The 13,010-nt window shown below is 32.0% G+C and overlaps 1 protein-coding gene across 1 annotated transcript in view; it reads left to right on the plus strand.

Moving 5' to 3' along the window:
- The window catches only part of LOC117028788 (mucin-19-like), a 68,898-nt gene that overhangs the window by 15,842 nt on the left and 40,046 nt on the right, over positions 1 to 13,010 (plus strand). The window contains exons 14-24 of the mRNA XM_033117662.1: positions 2,145 to 2,355; positions 3,055 to 3,177; positions 3,594 to 3,717; positions 5,199 to 5,334; positions 6,569 to 6,661; positions 7,314 to 7,398; positions 7,581 to 7,718; positions 8,729 to 8,878; positions 9,773 to 9,867; positions 10,303 to 10,429; positions 12,264 to 12,510. Coding sequence (XP_032973553.1) covers positions 2,145 to 2,355; positions 3,055 to 3,177; positions 3,594 to 3,717; positions 5,199 to 5,334; positions 6,569 to 6,661; positions 7,314 to 7,398; positions 7,581 to 7,718; positions 8,729 to 8,878; positions 9,773 to 9,867; positions 10,303 to 10,429; positions 12,264 to 12,510 — 1,529 coding nt within the window. The remainder of the gene's footprint in view (positions 1 to 2,144; positions 2,356 to 3,054; positions 3,178 to 3,593; positions 3,718 to 5,198; positions 5,335 to 6,568; positions 6,662 to 7,313; positions 7,399 to 7,580; positions 7,719 to 8,728; positions 8,879 to 9,772; positions 9,868 to 10,302; positions 10,430 to 12,263; positions 12,511 to 13,010) is intronic.

A 13,010-nucleotide genomic window follows, 5' to 3' on the forward strand; every position in this document is an offset into this window, starting at 1 on the left:
TTTTATCTATCTAGTAGCAAATTTTAGCAATATTCCCCTTGATTTCAATTTAGATAGCCAACATCTTCTTTAAGCATGCATACCTTCTTCTTAGAATTCTGCAAATGCTTCCTCTCCAATTTCCCTGTGCTCTGTTTCTCAGCTTTAGTCTAGCTGTAGATGCTAAAACAAGGTTTTTTCCTCCTAAAATAGTATGATATTTATTATATGTTAGTGTGACAATTCCAATTTCCTTTGCGTAGTATTTCAGTTTGTCTATAAACTGAACATGCTTCACCTCTCTATTATTAGCACTCGATGGATACTAAGTTAACTCTTATAGTTTAGAAATTCATGTATTGTGAGCCTAACAACTACTTTTTTGCTCTCACTCCCTTAATTTTTGACCCAGATAGCCAGTCTGAATTGTCCTCCCTCAGATCTTTTACCTTCTTTTTGAAAAAGTTGCACATAACCTTTTTGACTCCAACGCTTAAAAATAGTCATCTTTTACTCTGTGAGTTTTCCACGCTGTTTAATTCTGTTATATTGAATTTGATAGATTAATTTGATGACTGAATGAATGTTCATATATTCCTATTTCAATCTAGAACAAAATTCTAAAGATCAAGATATGTATGGATAGAACAGACTTTTTCTGTTCTTTTGTAACAACAGACAATAGTTGTTACATTTATAACCACCTTGTCATCTTCTAGTAAAGCAAATTAAACCATGACATTATATAAAAACATCTACTATCTTCCTCGTGAAACCCTCCTTGACCTTTGCAGTTAGAATCACTTTCTCTTTACTGTGCTGCTGTTTGCCACTCATTGGAACTTATGATAAGATACCATATATAATAATTTCTCATGTTTTTTTTTCATATGTCTTCCGTAAGATTATGAGTTCTGTGACATATCCATTGTGGTAGTTGCTTGCTGAGTGAGAATTTACTTCTTTTTGCATAAAAATGTTTATTAAATAAATATATAAATTTATGTTAACATCAATGCATACTTCGTATGGGCCTACTATGTACAAGGTATTGTATTAAGACCAGAGGATACAGAGTTATATTTCTTACAATCAAGGAGCCTATAATTCAGTGAGAAAGATACGCAAAGGATAATGGATGAAAAAACAATCTTTGAAGATTTTATTTTATTTCATTTTATAACTCACTTGAATATTATCAGCAGTCTTAGGTCTTAATTGGTGCAAATTGTGCATTTGTTTGACAGTAGCTTTTATGTTTCTTGAAAATAAACATATTTAAAATAGAAAACAGCTATGTGATAGTTAAAATACTTTGAAATTTGAAGTTTTGGGGTTCAATAATATGTCTTTACTTCCTTAACCAACATGAGAACAAATATGTTGTTTCCAGAGCAAACTCACATGGCCCCCATCAAGAAAGCACAGAGTCCCTGTGTTTTACTGTCATCTGTTTGCTCATCAAATATAGGCAGACTAACAGTTAAAGGGCCAGTATCTACTGTGTTTCCCCGAAAATAAGACCTACCTGGACAATCAGCTCTAATGTGTCTTTTAGAGCAAAATTTAATGTAAAACCCGGTATTATATTATTATATTATATTATATTACATTACATTACATTACATTACATTACATTACATTACATTACATTACATTAAAGACCCGGTCTTATATTGTGGTAAAATAAAACTGAGTCTTATATTAATTTTTGCTTCAAAAGACGCATCAGAGCTGATTGTCTAGCTATGTATTAATTTTGGGGAAATCCAGTATTTATCGTGGTATCAATCATTTATCATCCAATCTCTGACATCAATGAATCTGTCCTTTTCTCACCCTTTCCACTTTCTTGAGTTCTAAACTTAATTGTCAGCTTTAGAGAAATTTTGGATGAGTTGAGGTACAAGTTTTGAAGTTGTTATATAGCAATCCTAAATGCCAGAGGTAAAGTATTCTTATAGGAGTAACTGTACCAACTATAATATTTCAAAACCCTCCAGTTCAACCAACATCCAACAACTCTCCCTGTTAAAGTTATAGAATATTATGCAAAACAAAACAAAACAAAACCCCCCAAAACCTTCTGAATTTATCTTTTCCTAAATGTTCATTTGATTGTCATTTTTCTTATGTTTAATAAAATCTCATGCTCTATTTTGTAGCACTGTAACAAAATTATTGAAACTTACTTTGAGAAATGTGGAAAGGTTACCACTTTATCCAATGACTACAAAATGATCTGCATTGATGAGTATTGCCGAAATAGAGGCAAAAATTCTACATGTGACACTTATTCCGAATTGTCACGCCTCTGTGCCTCAGATGGCCCCGGCACCTATGAATCCTGGAGAGATGATTCCGATGTGGCTTGTGGTAGGTTTTCCATTTTATTGTAGATTCCAAATCAGAAAGTTTATATATACCACTTTAAAGAAGAGCTATGTTTCGAAGTAATCTTCTCAGATGACTGTTAGCCCTGGAAAGCATCTTAATAGATGATATAGTCTTCTCTCACATGTACTTTTGAGGACACTGAAGCCCACATGGTAAAGTGACTTGCCACAGTTGCAGTGCTTTGTGTTAAGATCTTAATTAGGAACTTTATCGTCTTTACAATGAGAAAAATTCACTGGGAAAAATGAGTAATTCTGTAAAATTCTATAAAAACTCTGTGAAAACATTGGGAAGTTATCAAAAGTATATTGATTAGTACCTCTTTGCTTTCAAAAAGATTAATAAAACATAAATATGGGCTTCATACGAATATAAATATACTTTCCACTTATGATTGGCTCAATCCGTATAAGTTCAAATACAAATAGAATATCAATTTCAAAGTATGATGAAATTGTGTTATGTATCATGTACAGTTTCTCCATATTAAATATTGTATCACAAAATAATGCGTGGTAAAATGGCATAATTTAGTTGTACTGAGGATCTTTAAATGCTTATATCTTGAAAATGAGGCTCAAAGAATACCATTTGGAAAGTTCTTCATTAGAATATAATGTATTTATCACATTTATTTCCTTCTAATTTCCATGCATACATATTTCTATATTTTTCCAGAAAAACCAAGATGCCCAGAAAAACATATCTACAAAGAATGTGGTCTCTCAAATCCTGCAACTTGTTCTAATGTGGCTCCTTTTCAAGACAGTGAATGTGTGAGTGGCTGCACCTGCCCAGAAGGTAATAATATTTATACGAAAACAACTCAAAATGAAGTGACTCAAGTTTAATGGAGTCTTGTCTGTAATGAGATGTTTAATAAATCCACCTATTCCTAATCCATCCTTCTAGCAAACTGCAGAGAAGGACCAGAGAGACCTTTAGTGTTAACATGTATTTCTATCTCTATAGTACCCGAGAAACATGGTATTCTACAGGTCATCCTGGAGTCCTATATTGGGCTCAGTAGGACTGCTCTGTGACCCAGAACATTTGCCAGGTCTCAAACTTGGAGTAGCTGCTTAAATAGAAATTACCATTTTAAGTTCACATTTGAACTAGGAAGGACTAGTTCAAGAGTGATTTCATAATACACTGCTTGGGAATTTATTGATGTTTATATAGTTTTGAGATTGATTTTGTATAATGATTTCTAGGTTATCTATTGGATGATATTGGAGAGAAAGGGAGATGTGTATTAAAGGCTGAATGTCCATGTGAATCTAATGGAAAAGTCTATCAGTCAGGAGAAGTCCGAGAAGGTCCTTGTGGTTCTCAGTGGTATGTGTGCTTTTTGTTCACATTTTATTGATAGTGAAAAACTACTGATATTTTAATCTAATTGGAAATAATTCCTAAATCCACCCTTAAAATAAACTTTTCACAAATAAAAGTCTGCCTCATTGGATTTCCTGTGTTGATATTTTGTTTTTTTGTTTTTGAGGAATGTTTAGTATGTTTATTATAAATAAGATGTGAGTTTTCTGTGTATCTTTCAAAGATAATGTTTTTCACTAACTGAAATAATGTTTTGAATAGTAAACCAATTGGTGATTGCAAATACAGAGCAAAGAATAATATTAGAGTATGTTTACAATAATGAAGCAATAATTATGCTAATTGCATATTTAATAAAATGAACAATCAGAAACAACCCAATGCTTTCAAGTAATTTTTATATGAGGCTTCTTTGGTGATGATGTATTTCACCCAGAGTGGATTTGAATGTGCCAAAAGGTAGTATAGACTATTTCTCTTTTAATTGCATAATTAGCTTGATTCCTCCTTTTAAGTCGGCAACAATATGCTGACCAGAGAGATTTCTCTATTCCTCATTTTGTCTTTTCTCTGAAACTCCAAAATTTCTGTAAGATTCCACAGGACTTTTCTAGAAACATATGGTGTCCTTCTGGGACAAAAATCTGATTCAATGAAAACTAGTCTATTATTTTTACTATAATATTTTCTCCATAAATAGGAAATGTTTTGTTAGTGTGATGATACTATATTAATAATTATAAATAACAACAGCTATGATTTTTGAATGTCTTTACTATTTTGTCCAAGAGAAATATAATGTGAGTCATAAATAGGCTAATAGGACCCACATAGATAATTGCACATATTTTTAGTTGAAACATTTTTAAAAAGCAAAAAAAAAAAGCAGGTAGAATTATTAATAGTTTTTATCTTATATTTTGTATATCCAAAATATTATCATTTCAACATAAAATTAGTATAAAGAGTTAAGGAGAGTTTTTACATTTTTTTGTCATATTAAGTCTTCAAAGTCTGTATTTTATATTTACAGCCAATCTCAATCTGGACTAGCCACATTTCAAATAATCAATAGCTATATGACTGAACTGTATTGGACAGTGCAGGTCTACAATGTGATGTGTAGCAGGTGTTTTTATACTAACAGTGAAATGTGTTTCATTTAAACAAATTCATGAAATCCAGTTGACAAGTTTTTATGTTTGATGCAGACAGAAGTTATTATTTTAGTCAATGGAATTCAAGTCTTCTGAAGTACCAAGATACCACTGTCAGTGAGACATTTTAACATAGCTGAGATATTGGGTGGGGAATGAATAAGATCTAATACTAATGAATAGGATCTAATGAATAGGATCTAATCTAATACTACTTAACTAAATGTCTTAGCTCAAGTTGTGACTTTTTTTAATGTTGTGATATTTATTTTTACCACTGAGAAAACACAATTGATAACCTTTAAGATAACCATTTTATTTTAACAGCACATGCCAAGAAGCAAAGTGGTCTTGCACTGAAGCATTATGCCCTGGAAGATGTAAGGTGGAAGGAAGTTCAATTACCACCTTTGATGGTGAAAAATATAACCATCCTGGAAACTGTTACTTTTTGGCCATCCATGTAAGTAATAGGCTAGAACACTTGCGAAAATGGATACAGGCACCACACTATATTTTAAACACTTTGAAACACAATCTTCACCTTCAATTACTATTTAAAACAATAAATAACAAACAGCCCTTCAATTAGTAGTTATGTATTTCAGTATACGTTTTGTCACATATTGACAATCAATATTACTTATTCTCCTTACAAATGTGTGCTTTAATAAGCAAACAAACAAAGCCCCTTTCGTCATGAATAATTTTCTAAATACACTGGGTAATTATTTGTTCTTCTACTTTTCTTTGCATGTGTTCACTAGTGCCTCAAATGCACTACCTTTTCCATGAAGCATGGTCATCATTATTCCTTTACATTTATTTTTATATGATACATTATATAATACTATATTATCAGTATGATATAGGTTGACCTTATATTTAAACTCTTCAGTATTAACATTTTAAATCATTTAAATTTCAATAAAAGGGAGATTCTATTTTGTAGCTTGTACCTTTAGCTAGCATGAGAATATATAACTTTATTTAATCTTCCTGGTAAGAAACAAAAATGAGCAAAATCTGTGACTCCTGAAATAAAGAGATATGGGCCAATGTCCAGTAATCAGAGAAATGTAGTTACTGCTACTAAAAGTCGGTATGCCATCTCTTTTTTTCCCCCTTCTTTTTATGTTCTGCATGTAATCTGTGAGGACAGGAAATGGGCAAAGTGAGAGGGAAATACGCCAAAATACATGGGATATTTGCTTAGTTTAGAGATTCCTAGATCTTAAAATGAGAACTGGAAGTCAATGTTTGACATGACTTATATTACAATTTCACAAATTAAATACCTCTCACATTGGATTTAAACAGACATGGATTATCCAGAGAATAAACAAACTATATTGCCTCTAATTCCTGTTAGTCTCTACAAAGTAGCACAAATCCCTTGAAGGAGAAGATAAAAAGTAAAGATAAAGAAAAAAATTGGTGTTTATGAAAAACCCCCAATCATGGACTACATAGATATAGCTGATGGAAGATACTCAGACCATCTGTAAAGCTCTTGGCCAGGCCTAGACTGTATCATAGACTTTACTAGGTTTCAATTTTCAGAGCAGACTGATTGTACACAGGAATTGTGCATGTTGAAAATGCAAACATGCATTGTGAATGAATCACATAGTAATAGCATATAATCAATAACATTTTAATAAACATTTAAATGAAATGCATTTTTTTTTTAACAGGATAAAGATTGGTCTGTGAGTGTTGAGCTTCGTCCATGTCCAAGTGGTCAGTCAGGAACATGCTTAAATAGTGTTACACTCCTCTTGAATTCGGTAAGTCATCAGCTTCCTAAAGTTTATTCAGAGTACAATCAAATCAATTACTTCACAAATTCAGAGTTTTTGAGGTTGAAGAAGGTAGGCTTTACTATAAATTAAAAGGACAGATAAGATTGTAGAGAAAATTGATAAAGTTTCTGGAAGAGCTGCATAGTTCCAAGGATACTTAAATATATCAAAATTACCATAGATATACAACTAATATGCTAATTACAGATCAATCTTATGTGCTTATAAAATTATTAAATTCTGAAAGCAATTATATTTGTTTAGAATTTTGTGTATTGGAAACCAACATTATAAATGGAAACAGACATAAATGAGTATGGAGAACAACTACCTTGGCCTTTGGCACTTACAAACTGTGTGACCTTTGGAAATTCAAGTTACCTTCTAGGGTGTTAGTTTCCTCCTCTACAAATTGGGGATGAAGAGTCCTTTACAATCTTCCTTAAAGAGTTAGAATGAAAAACAATGACCGAAGTATGACAAATGCTTTAAAAATGTTCTACATTTTAGATATTTATAAGTTAATCCAATAAAATTAAGCAAGTTGTTGTGGAACAGAATCTCAGGTTTATATGTTACATTAAAATGAATTAATTTTGTAAATTAAAATGAACTAACAATGTATCTTAAATTTTAGTCTGTTTCAGTTGACAAATATACTTTCAATAAAGATGGAACAGTCACAAATGACAATATTAGAAATCAAGGTCATTACTATTCAGGTAAGTGTAATAATACTTACATTTAATTTAAAAATAAATGTAAGAGATTCATTTATTCAATTTTTAAAGATGTTAAATATTTCTGGTTTTAACAGGTATTAAAGACTAAAAGCATTTTAAGAAATTAAAACCTGTTTATAATGTTAATTTATTGCTAATAATGTTAATAATTATTTTAACAGACAAAATACAGATATTCAAGGCATCTTCCTCATACTTTCAAGTTGAAACATACTTTCACGTAAAAATGCAAATACAAATTGTTCCTGTGATGCAATTATATGTTTCCATGCCTCCTAACCAATTCACAGACACCGTAGGTAAGTCTTCCGCATATGTTTTTATTTCCCAGGCTCTAAGGTGACCATTATTTATTGTAATTTTCAATTGTCTCTCGATGACATTAAACCATAAAACATTTTTACTTAACTTTTTCTTCCATATGGCAGTAAAATAATTCCAGTTTGCTTCTTATAGTAAAGACAGCTTTATTTGTTACAAAATCTATTCCCAAATGGTCCTCAAAAATTTAAACATTTTAAGGTTTTTAAAATAAGGCTTTTATGAAGTGAGACTTGATGACATATGTTATATATCACTTTGCTGATATGCATTACTAAGATTTTGATCTGGAGAAGAATAAATAAAAATATTACAGACATAAATCCTCTGAAAATCATGTTTAAATACAAGTTACATTATAATTTGTCTTTTTACCAACAGATTATGTGGTCATATCTTTCACTGAGGTTTTTCCTAGGATAGAAATCTGCTCTTACATACTATCATTGATGTTAAATAAAACAATTCTAGCCAAGGCCACAATTACTAATTTAAACTTTTAAGCTTTTGCAATATATCTATGCTTGAGAAGGTGACTTATTTACACATAAAATATGTAACTCATGAGTCAGTAGGGTCAGTAGGTATGTAACTCATGAGTCAGTAGGGTCCAGATAGGAAAGGCACATAGCCCTTAACATAATTCAAGTCTCCACACTGGACCTGTGAAAATGTGTAGTCATAAACCTCCTACTTGTAAGCATACTTCCTGCTACCTTCTTAAAGAAGGTAAAGTTACAGCAACTGACAGGAAAAATACATTATTCATGGCAAATGGAATTTCAGTGTTCTTGGAATTTGACTAAAAGGGGGTATTAATCTGAAGTGTTATTAAATTTTATTTATATGCATAAAGACTAATCAAGGAATGCTTTAGGTAGCTTCTATAGTTTTCATTTGAAGAAAGAACTGAGACGAAGTAAGGACATGAATCCAAATGGTTGAGTAGGTAAGGAGATGTTAAACTTTGTTCTGTGCTCTTATACAGGACTCTGTGGTTCCTATAACAATAGAGCAGAGGATGATTTCATGTCAAGTCAGAATATATTGGAGAAGACGTCTCAGACGTTTGCTGATTCTTGGGAAATGATGTCCTGTCCTAAAGGAAAACCTACCTCATGCATCAGCATAGAAAAAGGTAATGCTGGTTGAATGCCAAACTCTGTAATTAAATATTTGTTGTTAAGAATTATGTACTTATTCTTGCAATAATATGAGACTATCACATAACCCTGATTTTAATGAGTGTTTGCTGTACTGTCCCAATTTCAGAGGAAATAACAGAGAAACAGTCTGGCTGACTGAGGGTATTCCTAGAAAACATACCTTTCACTGGGGGAGGGTGGATCATCTCAGTTGTCTTTTTCTATACCCACTCTTTCCTTCTATAAACAGTTTCTCCATAGTTATAGAATAATAGAGTTAGAGGAGGCTTTACAGATTATTTGAGTTGTTATTCTTTCCTATTAATTTAGTCATGGAAGTTATCAATGATTAAAATAGACTCACTCAAAGTGCTGAGACACTTGACAATAGAGCTATGGCTAGATCTAGGTCTCCCAACCACTGCTATGGTAAATATTAGTTACACCAAACCCCAAATCTAGATCTTAAGAAAATTGTATACTGGGTGACAGAAGTGAAGTGGCAGTGGTGTGGTGCCTTCATTTACCCACTTCTCATAACTTAGACATAAATGTGTATTTTACATTAAACGGCACCTAAATAAATGATCTGGTTCCTTTTTTTCATATGTGTATATAATTTCAGAGAATAGTTAACAATTATTAAAATAGATTTAATACAGAAGTCCAAAGCTAATAAAGACTTTGCCTTTTAGTTTAAGGTGTTTCTGATTATATCATGCTATTTTTATATATACCAATAACAAATTCAATTTATTATAGCAAAACACTTCAAAAACATAATTGTTTAATAAAGATAAAATTCTGTTAAAAATTTACACTTTTTCTTTCAATTAAAAATTATGACATTAATGATACAAATTTTGGGTGCATTAATTTTCTTCCAGAAAGTTTTGCTGAAAGTCACTGTGGAATTCTTATTGATGCAAATGGGCCTTTTGCTTCCTGCCATCCAATTGTGAACCCTAAACCATATCTTGAGGTACATGAGAATCTAACATTAACACCTTTTGGGGGGAAATACTTTGATAATATCAAAAAAATATGTAGATATTAAGAATTTTCAAATAACTGCCATTGTCAGTAGATTAAGGTATATTTAAATTTAACATTGAATTCCACTAGTTTCTTCAATTGTTAAATATACCAAGTTTAATTTTTAAAATTGATATCAAAAAACTCCAAATGAAAAAAATATTGAATAATTTTCTTTCTGTTTTTTTCTGAGTTATTTGAAAACCCAGTTAATAATTGATTTGCTATTTTGCATATTTTTGAAAACAAATATTTCCAAAAGTTTCAAAGACAATTTGTCTTCAGGGAAGAAGAGTGGTTATGAACTCAAGTAATTTACCCAGTTTACCTGTTCTTCTGAATATTTTCGTAATGTCATATGAATTTGTTTCTCATTTTAAAGGAATGCAAAAAATACACTTGTACTTGTGAAAACAGTCAAGATTGCCTATGTACAATTTTAGACAACTATGTGAAAGCATGTGCTGAGAAGGAAACATACATAGTGGAGTGGAGAGATGGACGATGTGGTAAGCAGAATGGATGCTTTAGATAACTCTATTTCCTTCTCAATTTTACTATAGTTTGTGTGTGTGTGTGTGTGTGTGTGTGTGTGTGTGCACATAGGCACATGTATTTACAAATTTGTACTTGGTTCTTTCAAAGATAATTTTCTGCTTTTGATAGAGAACAGCTTGGTAGTTGCCAGAGGTAGTGGGTAGGGATTGGGAGACATGGGTGAAGGGGGTCAAAAGGTTAAAAATAATGTATTTCCTAGACCTGGGAAAGGGAAAATGAGCTTCAAGCATCAGTGTGGCATTATGGAAACCAGTATGACATTAGGCAGCAAGAACTATAAAAATCTTCATCCTCCCTGACACTGCATTTATACTTTTGAGGATTTATCCTAAGGAAAATAATAATAATAATTTAAAAATATTAATAATGGATATTTCTGTTGATTGGTCCCCCAATTTTATTGATTGGTCAATATCCATGTCCCCTTCTTTTTGTAATAAAATCCTGATATTCCTTTGGGAATCTACCCCATCTTCATTGAAGTAAATCTAGTTGGAACCACCATTAACGTACCCATCCTCCTGAAGGACATGGGGTTAGCTTGTGATTTGAATAAGACCACTCAGTGACCATCCCCACTCTACTAAATATGTATATTTGAGAAATCCTTGCATTTTTTACGTCTTGATTTATTTTTTTATCTCAATTTATTATATTCATATTTAAATAAGAACAGAATATATATGTATTTATATATAAATATGTTTCTGTTCAATTATTGTTTGCTGAAATTTAAGTAATGTTCTGACTCCTACTGTATTTTTAAATGATAGTCAAATATGAATAACTTACTTTGTAACAAAATAAAAATAAATCAGTAAATTAGAGGATCAGCTGTCATATTTCTAAAACTTTATTTTAAAGTACGTATTACACTATTGGGATGAGACTTTAGAAAGGACTTGATTTCCAAAAAGAAAAAAAGCAATACTTTGTAGGAACATATCCCTTGTAGATCATACTTAATACCTCATAACTTATATCCAGTCAATCAATAAGGTCTGTCAAGTTTACCTCACAAATTTCTCTCAAATCCATTCACATACCTCCATCTTTACTGCCATCAACCTAGTTTAAGAAACCATCATTTTTTTTCTCCTGTGTGATTGCAATAGCCTCCTTCAGTATTGATTCCTGGTTCCCTCTAATCCATTTTCTACAGAGCAATCAGTGTGATCTTTAAAGTAAAACCAAATAAAACTAACCTGATCATGTGATACTCTAGTCTAAAACAAGTCAATGGCTTCTCATCGCTCTAATGCTAAAGGTCAAACTGTCTAAGTGGGCCCTGAAAGGTCTATTGCTAATTCTGTATCTGGGCTTATAGCTTCTATTCTTTTATTTGCTTTTTGAAAGATCTTTCCTCTCTTCTAACTTAGGTTGTTCCCCAGACTTAGAGTTCTCTTTCTCTAGGCTGCTTTCATGTTGTCCATCTACTGCTTCCCTTCACTAAGTGCAGGTCCCCAGTTGTGCACACTTAGAATTCCCATCTTGCTCCTTCATAGCATGTAACAGGATTGTCCTTCCCCCAGGAATATAAACCACTGGAGAGCAGTGTATCACCAATCTTGTTTATGGGCTTTATCCATAGCAGAATGTATGGTGACGACTCAATATTGACTGAAAAAAAATGAAAAAAAAATGAACAACTACTTTTTTCTTGATTATTTATTATCTCAATTATGAATAATTCACTATAATATCTATAAGCATCAAGTTGAAGTGAAATTGCTGTTTTTTTCTGGATAGATAACATATTTACTATTTTTTGTCCCTATCCTACAGATCATTCTTGTCCAAGTGGCCTAGTTTTCAAGTACAATGTAAAAGCCTGTAATAGTTCTTGCCGCTCATTGTCAGAGAGAGATAGGAGCTGTGATGTAGAAGATGTTCCAGTTGATGGATGCACTTGCCCCGATGAAATGTACCAGGACAATGAAGGAAATTGTGTCCCCAAATCCCAGTGTGACTGCTATATAAATGATGAGGTCTTGAAACCAGGCAAACTCATCGAAATTGATGATAATAAATGGTATGGAGATTACATATATATTATGACTTTGAAATCCAGGGACTGTCCTTTTCAGAGAAATAGTCTTTTGCTAGTATGAAGTCTTCTTTAGAGATGTCATATATATGTATTTTTTTAATTTTGTATTTCTTAGTAAGGTTAGATATCGTCCGCTTTAATCTGGAGTGTTCACTGCATCATCATGGCTATACTTGATTTATCCTATTCTTTGGTTTTAATACCAGTAAAAAAAGTATGCTAGCAGCTCCTACGTGCAAACAATGCAAAGCAATTTCATATTCAGGCAATATTTTCTAGTAGTCACTCAGTATTCATTGTCAAATAAATGCTTATTAAATAAATATCTACACTGTGCCAGACCTCGTGCTGAGTGCTGAAGTTATGAAGATAGGTGAATATTGTTTTGCACTCACAGAGTAGACAGGGTGCTGGGGGCGAGGATTTTGTATACTTGTATACTATAACCTGGCACAGAAAAGGCCAATGTCTACCTGTGGAGA

The sequence above is a fragment of the Rhinolophus ferrumequinum genome, chromosome 10, assembly GCF_004115265.2.
Source record: "Rhinolophus ferrumequinum isolate MPI-CBG mRhiFer1 chromosome 10, mRhiFer1_v1.p, whole genome shotgun sequence".
Lineage (NCBI taxonomy): Eukaryota > Metazoa > Chordata > Mammalia > Chiroptera > Rhinolophidae > Rhinolophus > Rhinolophus ferrumequinum.